This window comes from Acanthaster planci, linkage group LG21 (assembly GCF_054643075.1).
Source record: "Acanthaster planci isolate LZ-2023a linkage group LG21, COTS_SCS, whole genome shotgun sequence".
In the NCBI taxonomy this organism is placed as follows: domain Eukaryota; kingdom Metazoa; phylum Echinodermata; class Asteroidea; order Valvatida; family Acanthasteridae; genus Acanthaster; species Acanthaster planci.
The window spans coordinates 2,413,413-2,433,769 of record NC_141797.1 but is presented as its reverse complement, the minus strand read 5'-3'; the positions used below and the strand labels follow the sequence as shown (position 1 = coordinate 2,433,769).

The 20,357-nt window shown below is 41.8% G+C and overlaps 1 protein-coding gene across 1 annotated transcript in view; it reads right to left on the bottom strand.

Annotated features, from left to right (window-relative positions):
- LOC110983128 (inactive phospholipase C-like protein 2) overlaps positions 1-18,686 on the bottom strand; it is a 173,778-nt gene extending 155,092 nt beyond the window's left edge. The window contains exons 1-3 of the mRNA XM_087131309.1: positions 18,607-18,686; positions 14,444-18,494; positions 11,917-12,176 (exon numbers count right to left, since the gene is read on the bottom strand). Coding sequence (XP_086987435.1) covers positions 11,917-12,160 — 244 coding nt within the window. The 5' untranslated portion in view covers positions 12,161-12,176; positions 14,444-18,494; positions 18,607-18,686. The remainder of the gene's footprint in view (positions 1-11,916; positions 12,177-14,443; positions 18,495-18,606) is intronic.
- Between the last annotated feature and the right edge of the window lie 1,671 nt (positions 18,687-20,357).

Sequence of the window (20,357 nt, the reverse complement as noted above, 5' to 3'; positions counted from 1 at the left end):
CATAGACAAGTACATGAACCTGTTGGATTTGGTGAGGTTCAATATGCTTTCTAATGCAGGAGCCTAGGGGGTTAGGGTTGATTAAAAATGTATACATGTACACGTATATAAGAGGTAGAAAAATTTGTACATACCGACATGTACATGTACACGTATTTTGCTGATTAAATTTGTTCACCTGGAACCAAGGTTTCGTTCATCTGCAAACAATTGCTGCAAGTACCCTGTTCATCCATGTACCACACATGTACATGTACAGTACCAGCACAATGTGTACATGTGAGGTTTGTATGGTCATTAAGATTTATGGGTACACCACTCTCTCAAAAGGTGGTCATATTTCAAAATTGAGTCATCATTAATTCTCACTGATTAGAAATTGTTCTTCTTTGTGGGAGGTTACTTTCTAATACTGACCACAATTAATGCAGCTGGCAACCTTCAATGAAAGATGCGGGGAGGGGGGGGGCTGATATGAGTGCAGAGACAAGGAAGCCTGAGCACATGGGCAAGTACGCGACCCAGGTTCACTCTACAAGCCAAGGGTAGCTTACATGTACACGTATGTTAATCCATGTGTTGTGCACACATGGATTAACCCTAACCTTCCCCAACCACACAGAATTAAACAGTGCTTTTGCATTGGGCTTGGCATACCTCAGTCCAACAGCCTCTGTGAACAAAGTCCCATATGGGGGAAGTCCCATATGGGTGTTTAACTTTGTGTGAATGGGGAAGGTTAAGGCCAGCAACCCTTGGGGGGTTAGGGTTAATATACGTGTACATGTACAGTAAGCTACCCTTGCTGAGTGCATGCACTGTGCATGGGTCTTGTACAGTCGGCATTACGCCCTAACCAAGCTAGCAATACTCCGTCAATCAAATTACTTCAACGGCCCTATACTCATCTCCTTCAATATCTCCAGGTCCTTGCTGTTTTCCCCTGTCTCTCTCCGAAGTAAGAACCTCGGAAAAAGCCAGGATGAAGAAAGAACAGCACAATTCAATTAAGATTCCCAAATTGTCAGTAAGCCCTCGTCGATTTAAAGGTCAAGAGACGAGGCCTGCTCGGCCCACGTGTGCACGTGCGCATTATACGGGGAAGGGAGCTCAGACTGAGAACGAGATGAGAACGCAAATTCAATAACGGTGATCATCGGTTGAGTCAATCAACTGTTAGCCATAATGTCACTGACCTTGTTGACAATGAAAGTGATTGTTTGGCTGAGGCCAAGAGCACGCGTGCCATATTTAATGTTACAAGCAATTTTTCATACATACATGTCCATGTATATGCCATTTTACTGATGAAATCACTGCACTTTGTCCATGCATACACACAGCTCTACCATACCATACATGTAAAAGTTTAAAATGGTTGAGTCAATCAAATTACCGTACTTCAACCACCATTTCATTTCCTTCAATACCATAAGATGTTTACAATTTACAAAAAATGACTGAGTGCAAATTTGCTATCATAAAATTTCTCTTACAAGTGAAAAAAACTGACCTGATATACAGTACGGTACGGGAGTGTGCATACCGGGGACATGTAAAAGCAATAACGACCTCCTGGTAACTTTTTTTTAATATTTGTGGAATCTTGGAGTATTCAACTTTAAACAAAAATATTTCATTACTTTTCAAAGGCTTTTCGGTAGTACATGTGTACAGTACATATCTTTCTTGAAATAAATCAAAGCTGCACACAGTACTTACATGTACATTACATGTACCAGTTCTGTAATGCACTTGAAAAACATGTAAAACTTTCCATTGTTTTTGCAGCTCTTCAAAAATCAAACTTCACAAGTTTTACCATGTGTTCGTGTAAAAAACCCTGACAAGGAGGTGTGAACCTGTTCCAAAAACAGTGTTTTGGGGCCATATGTTCCAGCCGTTCGAGCACGAGAATACGATCGAAACTCGTGTCAAGAACAGGCCGCCCGAACTCGACCTAAGTTAACAGTGCGACATCATATTGTCTGTGTCTCACACACTACCGCATTTAAACATTTGTACATGTAAGTTGTTGTACATGTACGGTACATGTACATGTACTGGTACATGAGGCTAATTAAAACAAGGCTCAACGACCGGTAGCAGGGTAGCCCATTTTTCTTCCAGCAAATTTGGTGGACAGCACGTTTTTATGGTATACTCGTATATGCTGTACACAAAGGACAAAATTCATGAACATATTGCACTGGTAACTCATTATTTTGGATTCACATACATGCAAAAACAGGTACATCGTCATGTGATCCACTGCAATTCCTCACGGCTCATTTCAGCTGCCCTTTATTCATCACGCTACGACTGTTAATCTGAAAATCACCATCCCCAAGGTACCCGTACATTGGCAGCTTGGCAAAAGCATATCAGATGATCAGATGTAACGAGAGGGCATGGGAAATCTTCACTTATAAATCTAGATGTTCTGCTACGTGTAGCATCGCTGCTTGCAATTAATGATGATGGAAGATGAAAACGAGAATTACTGGGCAGGAGGCAAATGACATGAATGTCTCTGATTTCCAGAGAGGATGCCTGGAATCTTTTGGAACACACCCCAGGGATGGAAGTTAATGGAAGCAACATGAGGTCCCTTGGTAATCAATGATCGTCTTAAAGCTACACTATATACAGTGTGTACAAGTACCGGTAGTCCTGGTTCCCAGACATTCTTACTGTTCGTTCCTATACCATAACCACAATTACCGGTACATATCAGGTGCACTGTGTGCATGTTGCCTGATTTTTGACTATAGAGGGCATTCTCACCAATAAATGAATGCATTAGTACATGTATTTGTAACACAAATTTGAGGGAACTGTTACAGTGAATTGCATATATCATGCATGTGCCCTATGCTGCACGCATATTGGATCACAGTACTGCCAAGGGTGTCTTGGACCCAAGACTACCGGGTACGAGTACACTACCGGTACATGCATGTACACATGGTATGCTCAATACAGACACATGTACCCAGTACATATAATGGGGATTATCATTTGAAACAATTACATGTACCTGTACATGTATTCATGTACACTATAAATTTTACAAGATGTATACATGTGTACACGTAACCTTAATTAGAATGGGGAATTCTTTTTACACTTTTTCTCTTCCCAGGGAATTCACTTTCACTTTACAAAACTGTGAAAAAAGGTTTGTAATAAAAAACATTGATTGCAGCTGCCCTTTAAACGTGCTACACATGTACATTTACGTGTACTCACGTATGGATCCATCATGTATGGATCCAAAACGAAAAAGAAGCCACGAGAATTGTCTGTATTGAAAAGGAATATAAAGTCTACAGTGGGCCTACACCGTATTTCGCGGTGGAGTAACCTCGTTACTATCCAGCCTTGATGGACGACTATTTTCTTAATCAACCTCTCACAGTCCGATTTCATTCAGCCGCGGCCGGCCTGCATGTGGCTCACCGTTACTAAGGCCAGAGAAATGTCAGACGTCAACCTGCTGTACGTGAAGTCTGGTTTCCATTGTCACCGTGAGGATTGGACGCTCAGGACGCTCACGTTGTTTGTCAATGTACATGTACAATGTAGGCGGACATGCACATTGTATAGTACATGGGCATGCAGGCTAAGTCCACACACAACACGTTTTGTAGCAGACAGACACAAGCAAACCTTTTCTTCAAGTTCAGGACTCGATCTTCAACCAAGGGACTGTAACACGACCATCGTCTTATCAGTGTGCAAATAAGACATCCAGGACGGGTACACGTACATGTACGTGTCTTGCAAAGCAATGTAAACATTTCCTTATGTAATGTTCGTGAGCTTTCTCAATTTTGAGGCACAATTTGCAGAAATTTACACTTCTGAATTTCAACAACGATCCTCTTTTAGTCAGACGAGTAACCTCTTCTGCATCATTATGACATCACATTTCTTAACTCTACACGGTTGAGACTGAACTGTTTGCTTGGCCTACCAGCTGACCAGTATTTCCAGACAAAAAATGTCCTTAATAATATTTTGGCAAAAAAGTTTACTCTTGGAAAAAAAGGGTCAAGATTTACTGCTGACTGCATTAAAAAAGCTTTTTATTTACTTAAATTTCAAGATAGAGGAGTCTGCTACATGTACATGTACCCGGCACAAGAAAAGGACGAATTTGATAACAAATGGACTGATCTTTTTTAACCCTAACAGTCGCAAATCCTCCGATTTTCAATGTGATTTCACACCCTAGGGGGTTAGGGTTATAAGACCTTTTTTCTGCCTTTATTATTCTTTGTAATGTTATACATGTATTCAGTAGGTACATGTATATGGTGTCTACATGTTCCTGTAATTTGTCGGTTTTAGTATCTTCCACGATGGCTTTGGTACACATGTAAGTATTGTTTACTCTTTGGTTTATACTCGACGTGTTTAAAAAATTAAAAATAAATTAGATTTTAAAATTTCTGCCCTTTTGGGGTGGGGATGATTGTACATGTACATGTACCTGTCCCCTCCAAGTCCAGTACCAAAGGGCCATATGAGGGCTGTACATTGTCTTTGCCATGCCACAGTGCATCGTCACCCTAGACTTGTATTGCTTTGCAAAGTAAGGAGCCCCCAACATTTGAAGACAAACAATTACAATTTTAGTAAAATTTGGCCAGAGATTATAGTTTTGAGGACTTGATGAGTGAGACATCAGTGAGACCCAGCGTCAGGAATTAAACACAATGACACTTTCTGGTTGTTTTTCCCCACGCTTGGCAACATCTTGTGCTCATTACAGCACATACATGTACATGTACACGGTACATGCAGTTCCAATGGAACTGCCGATCGGTACACGAACATATTGGTATTTTAACAGGAGAAACCGACAAACAATTCTTGAAACTTGCCCCAGGCTACTTTATCGGTCCTTTATGTGAACAGCCGAAAAAGAATTACTTGTGACTGACAGTGTTTGATTTTGTCTTCAGCAATGCGTCAGATTAGACACTTGCCAGCTCCCCCCTCAAAAAAAATTTAAATCCTAACTTTATCAAGATGCATCTTACGCTCTTTATCCTGGCTGGTCATTCATCTCATCACCTCCTCAGCGTCATTGCCGGCGGCGGCACCCCTAGGCACAGTCTTGGATGACTTTTAAATGACTGCGCAGCTCAATTACGGAGGGATCTTCTCATATTTCATAGTCAGCAGCCACCTTTCAAGCAGGTAGACTCCAAGACTGACTAACATTTTTAAAGTGGCTTCAATCTCAGGCTAGAAAGTTGGTACAATAAGTCTTTTCTCTACTGAATGGCTTTCACATATGAAGATGTTTATAAAACTTTTTTATTTTTAAAAATATTCCCGTAACATTAAATATATCTAGAGCTCAACATATCAGCATGTGGTCACTTTACATGTCTATACATACATGTACATATACATGTACCGGTATGTTCATGTATGTACATGTACATGTACAGTCATACGGTACCTGAATGGATGAACTGCACTGCACTTTAACTACAAGTACATGTATGGGTGGCCAACAGGGCAAAAAAGACAATTGCACTTGTATAAATTCATACGAAATTAATACATATAGTTAAGTCTACCGCAAATTATACAACCAAGTGAAATAATATAACCCCACACTATTATGTAACCCCGCAAAATTACACAACTCTTGCCGAAAGAGTCAATTCCCCGAAATCAACCCCACACACATTTAGACAGGCCTACCCCGCAAAAATTAAATTCCTGAAAAGTATACCATTCCCAAAAAGTACATGTAGATAACCCTGCAGAAATATTTAACCACAAAAAATAATACACCCCTGCAAAATGTTAATTCGACAAAATTATATACATGTAACCTGCATAATATAACCTGGCATAAATAAAACTCAGCGGCAAAAGCAGTAATCCCCAAGCCAAAATGCGGCCCTGCAATATCTAACTGTTTCGCAAAAAGACTGACCCTTTTCAAACCTCAGAGGGCGCTTTGCATTGTTTACCATCGTACAGACAGCTGATTATCATAAAACTTTTAGCGCTGGATAGCGGAAGTTCGTACATTTTGTAATTAATTTATTTGGATAGTTATTCAATGTAATTTATATTCATTTATTTTCTTGTTCTTACTGTCAAATGTACTCCAATTAATCAGCCATGATAGTAATTTGTTCGACTCGAACTACACGCTATTAATGAAACATTGCCATGAGTGCGCGCAGCCGGGCCTAGCTTTGATTATAGTACTGACGTTGGAGGCTCCGAATTTTAACCAATGGATGACTGATTTTCAGGTATGTAACTTTTATTAAGTTTATAATCATCTTGGTGTCAGTTGATTGTATTTTATCCTCTTTCTGTTAAAACCCTCACCGGTGTTGCCACGATTTTTCGAACGCAGTTGCGTTACCAGCCTAACATTAGGCAACCTAGTCCAGCATGTCCAGTCTTGTTAATCAATCCAGGCCAGTCTAAAAATATCTGTAACCTAAGCTAAACCAGGAATAAAACACCTTGACATATGTCACCGACAGTTGGTGATCCACTGATAATATTCAGATAACTCAATATTAAATACAGACTCCAAAAAGACTATGGAAAGCCATGGCTAATTCCATCATGGTACGGAGGAATTAAGGAAGACATTTCGTTCTTTATTAAGAGCATTCCTGAACAGGAAAGAGGCAGTACCACCACACAGCAACAAGAAGATAACAGGAATCTAATGCAGTGTTAAGGATCAGAAAGTGAAAACAGTGAGTGAACAAAGAACTGGCTTTCTTTTGTTTAGTATTGATTTATACACTCAACCTATTCTACATCTAGTCTTCATTGTTTATCATGTTTATTGACACTGGTTTGTAGTAAAGTACTGGTACATGTATGAAATACATCAAGAGGTTTAGTTCTCTTTTTTTCACCCCCCCACCTTTGTTTTTTTGGTCCCAGCTCCCCCTTTCCCTCCACAAAGAAATTATTGGTGCTATGGTAATTCACCGTAGTTCCTGCCTACTGGCATGACTGGTGTATCATTTGCCTCAACCTTGGGATTTTGATCAGCAGGATTGAATTATGAAAATGTCTAGGGTTGCAGACCAGTAAATACGAGTAAGCTACTGTACATGTACCATAGGCAATAGTGGTAAATACACAGGTACCGGTGCCTCCACTTCAAAAAGGCAGGAAAATTACTCCCAAGTTTCTCAGGTGATCAACACACATGAAATTACAGCTCACTTCCTCATCTTTTCTTTTCCTTTCAATGTTTAGTGACTTCACCAGTCGCTTTATACAAAGATACCCAGTAATCCCACCTCCCCTCGTGAAGCCATCGCCATTTTGAAACTCACAACCACACTCCAATGCAAATCAGGAAATTCTGGGCCCATTTTGTCCTATAGATACATATTTTCAGACATTTTATGGAAGTTGGTAGTCCTACTAGTACATATATATGTATGTATGTAGCTTCTCGAACTATCCAAAGAAACCATCCAGAGAATCTGACAGCCTTTAAACAGTGGTTTGGTCCACACAGGCAATTTACACCTGGACAAACCTGTACAATGTATGCATAATCCTATGAGAGCTTTTATATGTAAACCTGAACTACATGTACATGTACATACATGTACATGTACATGTATGTATACCGGTACGTACATGTACTTAGTGTAGCAATCAGCAGATGCATTACTGCCAGCTAAATCCATGCTGGGATTAGTACCCAATCGTCCATACAATGATAGGCCAATATGTACTGTTATGCTAGCAAAGCTCTGCAATATTTCTCTACGAGCTGAGGGGTGAGGCATAAAGGAGTTTTAAATCAATCTTCATCAGAGAAACATAATCACACTTCAGGACCTTTTCTTTTATGCTTTTTTTCCTTCTGCTTTCAACTCCAGGGGAGAAAAAATATTGTGAATTTAATCACAGGGAATTTTGTAAATTACTGTATGACTTGTGATTCCCTGTCCAATTCAGCAATTTTAGACCCAAATGTAGTTTCCATTTTCAACTATCAGAAAGGGGTGATGTTATTATTTCAATTTTAAACATATATGTACCGGTAATTAACCTGCACGGACAGTGTGGTCAACTCTGAGCTCTGGTCAGGCCACAAGGACCTACCGGTCCATGTACACTGTACATGTAGTAATGTACAAACTCACACATCAGTGGTCAAATCAGAGTTCTACAAGGCTTAAATTTGCACTTAAATGTGAACAGGTGTACAACGTGTAAATTTACATGTAAACAGGTGCTACTAGTAAGGTACATGTACATGTACAGTACATGTGCATGTACGTATGGTAATTTGACTGAGCTGATGGTAACATTAATTAACAGAATGGCAAACTCGTCTCTTTCTGGTTTTTTTTTTTCTTAAAAAGTTGTACGTGTATCTTTACTAGGGTTTGCACACGTGTATTGCTTTGAATGCTATTCAGTAAATAACACAACTAGCCCAGACAGAAGTCAAAGGATATCAAAAACACTTCGGGTAAATTACTGATCACCTGGCGACCAAGTGTACACACTGAGTTTGTATTCACCGGTACTAGGCTTGAATATTACTACTTACCGGTACACGTTCATGTAACTACAATCTTCGTCAAATCTCGTTGGAACATGCCTCCCCTCGCCCCATGTCAATGTTGTTTCTCACTGGGTAGGCTGGGCCAAATCTTGGTCCAATAAATGACCGCAACATTGAATGGGGAGGGGGGGATCTTTTCACTGCACTTCCCACATGGTGTTCCAACTATTTTGTCCAGGATTGTAGGTACTTGTACAACGTATACAAGTGGGCATTACATGTAAATGTACATGTGCGCATTTGGTACATGTACGTGCCCAACTATGGACTCCTATGCATGTATAGTTACACGTACCAGGTGCATACATGTACCGTACACAGTACTGGTATGGGTGTACATGTAGACCTATGGCCAATGCATACGTACATGTGCAGCGCATTTTCAACACCCTCCAGTACCCACACCACCTGAGGCGAAGCCCAGGGGATATAAAGCCAAGGACGCTACAATGCAACCCTTGGGTTTTCAAAACGTCATCCCACTTCCTACAGTAGCGGTTATAATGTCTGCTGTTAAGACCTATACCCTCACACTACATGTCAAATACTCTTTTGCATGGCCCCCAAAACAGGATGTACAAGATTGACGGTTAAATTCAAATTCAATGGACACGGTCCAGCGGTCCAGCCAACAATTAACACATGCACCGTTACATGTACTGGGTTCCAATAGGCAGAATTGTAGACAAGGTACATGTGCATGTACAGTACAGTGTAAAATTTTGAAACTTATACCTGTGAAAACGAATGGGACAAATTGTGAAAACGATTCCCATTCACATTCACAGGCAAATTTCCCACTTGTGAAAAAAACGTGAAAATTTTTCCCACATGTGAAAAACAGCTGTGAAAATTTTTCTCACTGAAGGAACAAGTTTTCACAGTTTGTGAAATGATACCGGTATATTCATTTTCCTGGATGGGCGAAAGGGTAAAAAGTTTTTCCCCTTTTCAGGTTAACGTTCAATTGCAAATGTACATACTGATCGTAATATATATAGTCACAAGTGTTTGCAAGTCCTGCGTGCAATGCATGGTGCATGTGCGGTACATTAACTTGGCTAGTGAAACATATCCCATTATTAAAACTACAGGTGTATGTACTCTAAACTCTGCATGACTGAATGTCATGATCTCTGGCAGACATGCTTTGTGTCTGGCATCCGGAAACCAGCTAACAATTTCCTGGTTAAAGGTGCAAGTCAAAAGATTAGCAGCAATCATGACAGAACACCTTACAGCCTCAATGTTGATGACAACTTGCATGAGATGGCTTGAATTTTAGCCATTTTGCTAAATTTATTGTCAAATCTAAAGAGCTATAGGTTTCACATTTTGGGATACCTGTAGTTTGCAAACTGAAGGCACACCAAATTAATTAAAGGGGTTCCTGGATATTAGTGTGGGATGTACATGTACCTGTCCCTTGTCAGAGGGTGCTTACCTCCAGCATAAATTCAAGTCCATGTACATGTAGGTCAAATTTATGGGCCTGTGACCACAAACTGACAAAGTCCTTTTTCAGCTACAAGCATCAAGATTCACCCGTAGGGTACACTGTGCTTTGTACGGTAGAAACTGCAATTGGAAAATTAAATCTGCAGTTTTCAAAGTATTGGTCCATTAGGTTTCGTTTTACAAAAGAAAGTGAAACTAACACAAACAGAAAGCCTATGTACATGTGTACATGTACATTGTATATGTACATGTGAATGTATATGTCATTTACTGTTCAAGTCTGAAAATGTGTTCACACAGCATCTGCTGCTTTTCTGAAAATCAGGTGCACGGTAAACTCTCCTTGGCTTAAACGTGTAACGTTTTGAAGGTGCCAATCAGAGTTAGAGTTTTTTAAAGCTTTGGCCCTCTAGGAAACAACATGAGAATTCAAACCTGCACATTTCTGTTCAGTTTAACATACCAGTACCCTGTATACAGTGTAAATGTACATAGTGGGGTACCCGTACATTTACCGGTAGTGTCCCACTTACAACCTTTGAAGAGTCCAAATGTAGCTTATGACAATGGACAAATAAAATCTCAGAGTTTGTTTAACTCGTGAGAAGAACAATGAAGAACATTTTTTTAACAGGTCCATGACTTCAGTATTTTTGATACTTTACCAGCGCAATCAAGAAGAAAGGTGTCTCTCACTTCCTTGCTATTTCCTTGTTTGAATAAAACCTACAAAGTCTAAAGACAGCTGACATTTTCAAAGTACATGTATTTTGTGACAAAGTTGGAAAATTGTTTAGTGTCCAGTTCGTGTCTTTCCATAATTTGCTAAATGCCTGAATAGGAGAAGGTGGCATTTGGACGCAATGTTGAGATTGTGGACGAGTTCGGGGAAAGTGTTTCAATCGCAGACAGGAAAATTTTGAAACTACACGTATGTATCTGAGCCAGTTTTAATGTACATGTAGTTTTGTATTCAATGAAAACAGGAAAAGTACGTAAGTTGTTAGGGTTTGTTTGGAAGCAAATTCAAAGAATAGAAAGAGTCGTTTTCATTTTAGGCACACGCCTAGTTTGGTTCAACTTGTCATTGCCTGCTGGCTTTTATGAGCCTTGAAAGTTGTGATGGTCCATACGCCCAATGTGGAATTCGGTAAGAGTTTTGTACACGGACATCAGCGATTTTTCCCTGCAGTGATACCGCACATGTACATGTATCAGCTAACAGGAAGTGATAACACGTCCCAAAATGCCAAATTTAACAAGGATGGTATTGTACATGAAGTGTTTACTCATAAACTATTGAGAGTTTGGAAACGGTTCCATGGCATACATGCATGACTTGTATGCGGACGCCACTTGAAACCCTGAGCATACCGGTACATGTAAACATGGTAAAACCTTTGAGACTAGTCTGAAAAATTCTGAGTGTTTTGTAATTTTTTTTGTCTTTCGGCCTCTGAAGAAGAACTTGCAAGGTTCGAAAGGTCGGGACGCACTATTTTGTATTGTTTTCTAAGTAAACAACTCAGTATTTTCCCTCCTAAATTGAACTTTTCTGGACATGTTTTGCCTTTTGATGGCTAATAATAGGTCACTGTAGGGAATAATTACTGGCTTCCAAATATGAAACTCTTTGCTACACGTTTTCAGACCAGTCTCACAATAGGGTTTGTGCACAGGGTGTCAAATGTTGTCAGTCTGTACATCATATATGGAACTCTTTCCTAGAATTCTTTCCGAAAATTATGATAGGCCAAGTCTAAAAAGAAATATTTCTTCAGCACCAACACAACCTCAGCCATTTTAGCACAATACTGATACATAGATGACAACAAAACATGGGCAACACCACTAACCGGTGGAAATCTGCCTCTCCTCCGGGAAGGTGGAGAACGACACGGTCTTCTTGCGGGAGCGTCTCCGTGTGGTATCCTTAATCAAGCTGGACCGCCTCGGTAAAGTGGGCTCCGATTCGGTGGAGCCTCCCTCCTCGGAAGAAATAGACCCATTTTCCTCCTCCTCCTCCTTGACCATGGACAGGGGACGGAAGCATTCGAAGTTTTCCACGGGACTTTCCGGTTCACATTCGGCGGTAGCCATCTCTTTTTTCCTTCCCCTGATGGATTGAGTGGGACGTGTTTACCTACTGACAGCTGTCAAGGCTCGTAGTACTTGTCTCACGTCATTAAAGCCTGTCAGTAACTAGACTAACCCGTGTACAGCAATAATGGGGCTGCCGAACGATGATGGGCACCAGGCTATTCAAATTACCTGTCCTGGCCAAGCGAGGGCGATGTTGGAGTTGTACGAACCGGCTGTCACCCAAACTTTTCAAGTGTTTAGAATTAAGAAACACGTCAAGTTAAAAGCTTGTGTCCTCGTTTTCAGTTGTTGCTGGGTTCACCACAGCGGGCATCCAGCTTTTGGTATAAGGGGAACAAAGTTAAAACAAATGCAGCCTCGGGCTCATTTTGTTGTACTTGTAATATTGTCGCTTAAGATCTTCTTGTGTTTCCCTCCAAGTTAGGATTGGCAGGCCCTTGGGTCACAGTGTTTTATTATACTTTTGTCATTCCGGGCCGACTTGGTTGGGGTTATGTCTTATTTTTGTTTTTTTCCTTTTAACTCGTCTTACTTCTTTTATCACTTGTTTTTGCTGTCATTGTCTTGTTGAAGGCCGAATAAATAATAATAATAATAATAAATAACATTATTTTGGGGCGAAAAAAATCAAAAGCCTTACTCGTGGTCCCGAGATGATATCCTTGCATTTATTTGCTGGCATTGTTTTCTTCGGGTTTGATCAATGGCGTATTGCGTATCTATGGGGAGGTGATGTTCCTTTGGCCGTGGTCAACTTGGCCCAAAAGAAAGCCTTTGACAATGTTGACCACGGCTACCTATTTATCTGCCCCCAAAGGATTTTTTTTCTTCTTTTTTTGCAAATAATACTTCATAGGTGAGTAGGAAGGAATGTAATCAGTATTATTTATTAAATATTAACACCAAAACCAAAGGAAACAACACCAGTAAATGAAAGCAAGGATGTTGGGACCGTGAGTAAGGCTTTTGACTTTTCTCCCCCGACATCATGAAGACTACGCCCGAAGCCATTTTCAAACCCTCCCGTCTCTAGACCACAGAACGCAATAGCTGCGAATGGTGAGAATTGTTATTTTGTACGCGCAGGATATCCCCCCGGGGGGGGGTATTGAATCAACCGTCACACACACTGTATCGTGGTGAGAAAAATACAGCAGATTGAGAAGAATTTTTCGGACTTCCCAACAACTGAATGGTCAGAAAGGGAGAAATTTTTTAAAAATGCCGTCAACATTCCATTCTGAAGTTCTGCACGAACAGGTAACATCATGAACCTCGGACGCTATACAAGTCTTATGGTGTCAGCCACAGGTTTCTGGCAAGAGAATGTCCAGTGAGTAATATTAGTCAAGGAGCTGAAATTTTGCCAATGAACCAGAGAACGTCATGAGAATGATTTAAAATGTAACTGAATCGTCAGATTACTGGGTCATGACAGTAGCGTAAACCTATCGATGTTTTTTTTATCTCAGGGTATATAATTGGGTTATTTTCCAAAATGATCGTTCATACATTTTTTCATCCTTTGAAGAATTATTTTAGCCCCTGGTTTTCATTGTTTCTGAAAGCTAGTGTTGGAGTTTTCCGTCACAGAAAGAAAAATAATGGTAACACAATGTCTCCCCTCTCCAGCAGAATACCGTAACGTCACTGCATCTAGACTGCGCACGCTCTTTGTCCAGAAACAGATGGTCTACGGCATGACCAACGCCATCATGATGGGTGTGGCTTTACATTTCCATCGTTTATACTTTCTAGCTCAAACTAAAACCATTTCCTTAACCCCTCCCTCTATCTTACTGAGATCACTTATCCCAACAGTCCTCATCCAGCGATTTTATTTCCTATGAACCAATGTTGACCTGTATTTTCCCTGTACACCCAAGGGGTTGTTTTTCAGACTTTTGTCCCAATTCAGTTTAATTCGGACTACGCCATAGAAGTCTTGCCCAAGACGGAAAATTCATTTCACGCTATGCCACGCTTAAAACAATCGAAGAAAAAAAAAGCTGTGCATCACTTTGTAATATAAAATGTCACCTTCACTTTAAATGAATTTCCCGTGATACACAGAAAAGTGAAGTTTAAAAAAAAGAATTATTTTAAGGAACATTTAAATCAATACTATCGATAAATTCTATAATGTAGAGCGGCTATGCATATAGGTTTATAGCTTTGTCAGACAAATTTTGTGACATTCAACCTCAGCTTGGAGTAACCGGCAAGGTCACTATCGTGGCAATGCGCAACAATGACTATACACAAACTTTCAATACCCGCCATATCTCAGAGCAGGACGTTTCCAGTCTGGACTCCGGTCCTGCTGTAACGATCCCAGTGGTCTATACTCTATACCAATCCGACATGTCTGTACCAGAGATCTCATGCCCATTCCAAAAGACGTTGATTGATCGGAGCACCTTAGAGAAATTAGGCTTCCAGTTATTCAGGCCAAGGTGGGGGTGCTGATGGTTATGTTCCAGCCGCCTACACAAAGCAAAAACGGAGGACGGGGCCAAATACGTTATGAGCCCCAAAGAGCCAGATCAGTGCTTGGGTGGATAATGTGGGGCGCGGTCAGGGGTGGGGATGAGCTCTACTTGTAACGTTTCAAACCTTCAAGTAGCTTTAGCAACAGAAAAGGCAGGACAACTTCAGAGGTTAGAAGACACGGTCAGATCATTCATAGACATGAATTTTCCGGAACATCGGGTGGACAGTAAGAAAGAGCCTTCAGTTGAAGATAAACAGTTCGAGGAGATGATAATTGGTAGATTTGTGAAGCTGCTAGACCTGCCTTTTGGGGATCTAGCTTGCAAGATATATGGGGTATGCATTCTGGTTATGCATTCTGGTTATTGACTTGGCCATTCATGAAAAACGCTGCTGCATCCCCAATCACAATTAAGGTGCTCAAAGAACCTGGGATGCCGGTCATGGAACCACCGGCAAAATCTTAGTTGTCTGGGTGGATCTATATCAAGGAATTCTTGTCGCCTGTGCATCTTGTAAGGGTATTATTGGATGTCCAATCAAATAATCTTGTGAAAAGAGGGTGGCGAAATTCCTTAGCCCATTTCTTCTGGCAGACACATGTGGGTCTCTTTGTAGCAACTCGATCACAGACAGCCCTGATGCTCGCATCTGACCTTGCCGTGGCTCCGTAGGCCTGAGCGACCCTTGTTGAGATTCAAGCTTGTCCCCTTCCTTTGGTACTTTCGGAAGTTTCTCCAAATTGTCGACTTGGCGGGAATGGTATGGTCAGGAAAACGCTGACCAAATGCGAGTGCTACTTGCTGGAGGCTTCCAGTCCTCAACCACTAAACACATGCTGCTCAGCCTTGTAAGCTGCATTTTGGTGGTTGAGAACAAGAAAAACCTGTCCAACTTTCAAGGAATGTAGATTGAAATAACATGCCGAGGACTGCATAATTTGGAGGCCCAACAAAAGGCCTGCACTGGGTAGCCAAGGTGAGCATCTATCGGGTGCAAGACCAGTTCTGACATGGTTGATTGAACTGCTTAATTCGTGCTCAGTCATCTGTAACAGTAAATTGGATTTCTTGGTGTCATAAAAAGAGGATATTATTATGTTATTTTGCCAATTTCCAAAATATTTATCCGTGTCCAAGAAATGAACGAATTAATCTCGGTTTCCTTTTCTTAAAACACACTGTAAGACATCAAACGCCTCGCCATGGGAAGTTTGATGTCCTTGAAGAAACTGGGTAGCAACTCGAAATTTTACCACATGAACTCACAAGTTGCGAGTTGCAAGTAGTAAACCAGTGGTACATGCAGCATCATTGCATCTACAACCCCGCTAAATCGGTCAAGATTAGAGTTTTGATTGCTCTGCATAGACACTTTTGCTGAACGATGCGCTTCTCCCGGGACCCATTCTCAAAAACACATTCAAAATCTTCTTCTTGCTTCTTGCGGCATGTTTGTCCAGCAATTAAAGGTCTCAGAACACCGCCAAGATTTCCTACACTCTGTTTTGTTTCAAGATGGAGACACATCCCGAACACCTGAGAGCTACCACCTGAAGACACACCCTGTTGGTGCCGTATAATCAACATTTTGCGCTTCTGCAGATCTGATCGTCAGTCTCTTGGAACACGTGCTCGGGAAGATACCATAGGTTTAAAATGCACTCGAAGGAACGTCCAGCAATGCGCAGAGGCATTTTGTCCATTGTAAGCAGTGTCTTCGACCCCATGTGCCAAGCAGGTCCCTCCATCCCTTAAGCTAGAATTATGCTGCAGCGGTATGCAACTAAGACTTGGTTGGGACGAGGAGATTGGAGATATGAAAATGGTTATATGGAACCAGTGACTACTGGACATTGTCAGATTGGAGCATGTGTCAGCAACAAGGAGTCTCCAACCAAGTAACTTTGTAGAGCTTTTGCCCTACCAATTGCACTCCTTTGCAGACGCTTCAAATAGGCATTGCAATTTACGCACGACTCGAGGATTCTTTTGCACTCTTCTTCAATCTACTTCTGGGTAAATTAAGGCTTGCCCCCTAAAGATAATCACTACCCCAAGTATTGGACTAACCGCAGCCACTTTTTAAATTTGTAGCACTCGAGTCTGGATCCCCTTAGCACAGAAATTGTGGAAAAGAAAGGGTGGTGGCGCTGTTCATTCCGATTCGACACACTGCAGCGTGCGGACCCGCAACGAGACCCGCGGGAGCACCGATTCGTGCACGAGACATGGCTACGAGGTCAAAGGTCAGTCGTACCGGAAGTGTGCGCTTTCTTTACGGGCATGTGTTTGTGTATGTTTCTTCCGAATTGTCTCGGAACTGGTGTAGTCTGGTTCCAAGTTATGCACTAATTCGGGACAAGGAGTCTGCTTGTCGGCATCTCTCTTGTCGGTAGATCCTAGGTTCATTTCTTCAATCAGGAACTGCCATACGCACAGATTGCAACGTTTAGTAGTCTTTTTCAGAGCGTCGAAGGGTTTCAGGTTGTCGTTGATTATGCATCTGGTTTTAACGGCATCCTTTTCGATCTCGACATTTCTCCACGGGGGGCGATTGGACGTAGCAATGACCGGCGTTCTCGGTAGGAATGCTACGTGCTGGTATTTAACGGGTACCATTGTATCACCCCCTTCCAGTACAATCTTTGCCTTTTCGATTATAGCCTGATCGAGGTAAGCCTCGTTGAGAATAATCACTCTATTATCGGGACCCTCGCTCCACAGAAATGCATAACCGCCGGTGCCTTGTGTTAGCTCTCCCACGTGAACGCACAGATCTCCGATACTGTTGGCAAGCCACGTTTTCCGGCATTTCTCTGTCCCACGAATGCGAGACAATTAATCTTGGCAAGTCGTTTATCGACAATTTGTTGCACGTTCTTCGCCAACTGTTCCAACAGATATCCCTGTAGATTGCACCACTGGAGTACGTAATCGGCGCTTTCTTCTACAGACAGCCACTTGTCTGCAGTGTCTTTGTTCGAATGCGCGCCAATCCACCTGTCTGTCAATTCGGTCATGGTACAGTCAATCAAGTGAATGGTATTTCTATTCTTTGCATTTCTGAACTTGTTGTTCCAGGTTGCAGCATAAGACATTTTATCGATGCGTTCCACCACCGCCGGCGATTCGCACTTGTCCACCAGATACACGAAATGATTGGCAGATTTGGGTTGATGCTTGTCAATTAATCGGCACAGTAGTTCAATGTCCGACACGGCATCCAGTTCTTCGGGTGTGTCTGCATTTTCTCCACCGCGGGACGCAATTTCTTTTTTACCCGATCGTTCTAGCATCTTTCTCTCTCTCCCATGTCTGCAATGTCTTGCGGGGTGGGCTCGATACGGAAAATGTCTAAGCGTTCTTCGTACGACATTGGCATACTTCACCCACCAACGTACGTGGCGGTATTCGCAAGTAAGTAACAATCTGTTTGGGTTGTTGCACCTTTACCGATGTAATTTCCATATTCTGTTCCTTTAGCTTTTGGGAAAGGGTCTTTATGCGACCGTTATCGCTGCGATTAGCGGTGAGAGCTACCAATACGTGATAATTTCTGCCACTTATCTTGCAGGGTGTGCCTCCCAATTTGGGGTCGTGTTCGTAGAGTTGCCACTGGTAGTCTCCCAGAGATGCCTGTACGAGTCGGCCCACGGTCGGCAACTCGGCATCCATGTGGGGATTGTAACGATGAAAGACAGCGCTGGACAGGAAAACATTGTCGTACTTAGACTTGGGTCTCCCCAGCGTCTTTTCGCAGTCTGTCACCTGCGTGAAACTGAGCCGGCGTTTGATCTCCTGTCGCAGCCTTTCGTGTGTCGGTGAATCTGCCATATCTAAATAGAAACACGATACATATAACGTTTAGCATACAGCAGTAGGATATAGTATCTATATACATTACACTAGATATTAGGCTAGAGCGTATCTGGTAGTAGACCGGCTTACCTGTGCACCAGTGGTTACGTTATTCGTGTAATACGTCGATCTGGGTTGCCAATCTGTAGATCCGTGCCTGTCGGTAACTCTGTTCAAAATGATCAGTTTCTCTACGCGTTGTTTCTTATATGCGTTTAGAGCGCGTGTTCTAAACTGTAATCATTGCGCACGCGTATGCGAGCGTCGCGCAATTCGAAAAACAAATAACCCCCGACTATATAAAGCCAGATCCGTTGAATCCGCAGTCAGTTTGACCGGATATTTCAACGAGTGCGGAAGCCAGCTCGCGATTGGCGTTCTGACCTATTCAACGGCAGTAACTTTGACCGGATCATTAGCCTGCACGATAGCCGGTCCTATATCTACATACTAGTCTGGTGCTGCAGCAACAATATGGAGGCTAACCAGACTAACGGTGGTGGAAACATCAAGCAAAGGGGGTGTCGCACAACCCCCAACGCACACATTCTTATGTCACACCAGCCACGAGCATTGTCAAGGGCAATTCCAGGCTCCATGTGAATCATAATAGCTATGAGCAAATGCACTCTTCACTCTAACCCAGGTGGTAATATATCTGTATTGATTTGTTCTTACTGCGACATATTTGGGAGCTGTTTTAAATGGAATCAGCGATACCCTCAAGGAAAATGTAATAGTCTTAAGGAGGAATAATATTATAGTGCTTAAATAAAACTCAGCCATCCTTAAAAGTAAACCAAAATGATCCATTTATTCTGACTATCACGCGCAGGTACAAAGGAAATGTTTCTTTTATACACGCCCATATAGGATAGGCCCATAGTTAGCCAGCTTCATCGTTCACGATCCTAGCTCGTATAAGAGTTTTCCTGTTTCAGGTACACTTCTTTAATAATTCTAAGCTCGTTTCTTCCACTGTTTTTGTCTGTTCCCATGTTTACAATAGCACTATCAATCAATTATGTACCGGTACCTATTCCACATGTATACACTTGTAAACTAAAGATACGTGTTTCAACTTCTTAGAATCTGCCAAATTAGCAGACAAGATTTTGACAAAAGGTTTTAATACTCTTAACATTTTTGCGTTGTACAAATCTCTGGCATGACGTGTTGAGAGTATGTGATGGGACTGCTAATCCAATTTGTTACTGTGGTTTTTGGTTTGTTTGTTTGTTTGGTTTTGGTTATTTAATACAAGGCATGTGGGGGGGGGCATGTGGTTAGGGTCAGTGGCTTCCAACCATAGGGCTGCAGGTTTGAATCCAGTTGCTGGCAGTATGTTGTGGTCCTTGGCAAGCCTTTTCACCCCACGGACGTATATTATAAAATCTGGACTCGCAATGGCCTTATTCAGCATATAAAGATCATTGAATCCACTCGCGGCCATTTTACCGAGCCGAATACAAAGCTTTCCTGGCAATGCCCGCCTTTGTTCTTCCCGACGTCAATAGAAGGGAGCCAACCCACGCCTTTGTATTCGGCTCGGTAAAATGGCCGCTGGTTGGCTTCTTGTTCATGCAAAGGCTTTGCAAGTCCAGGTTTTTTTATATACGTCCGTGTTTCACCCCTGCATGCCTCTTTCCACCCAGGAGTATAAATGGGTACCACCATTAGTTAGTCTGATTAACCAAATTGGCTCAGACCAGACTTGCTAATATTGGGCTAGTTTCAACAGAGTCTCACGATTTTAGAAGGTATAGTCTTAATGCAATGAAAACAAACCGACTTTAATTTTGGACGATCTGTGTGAAAACAATCAACATGGTAAAAACCCA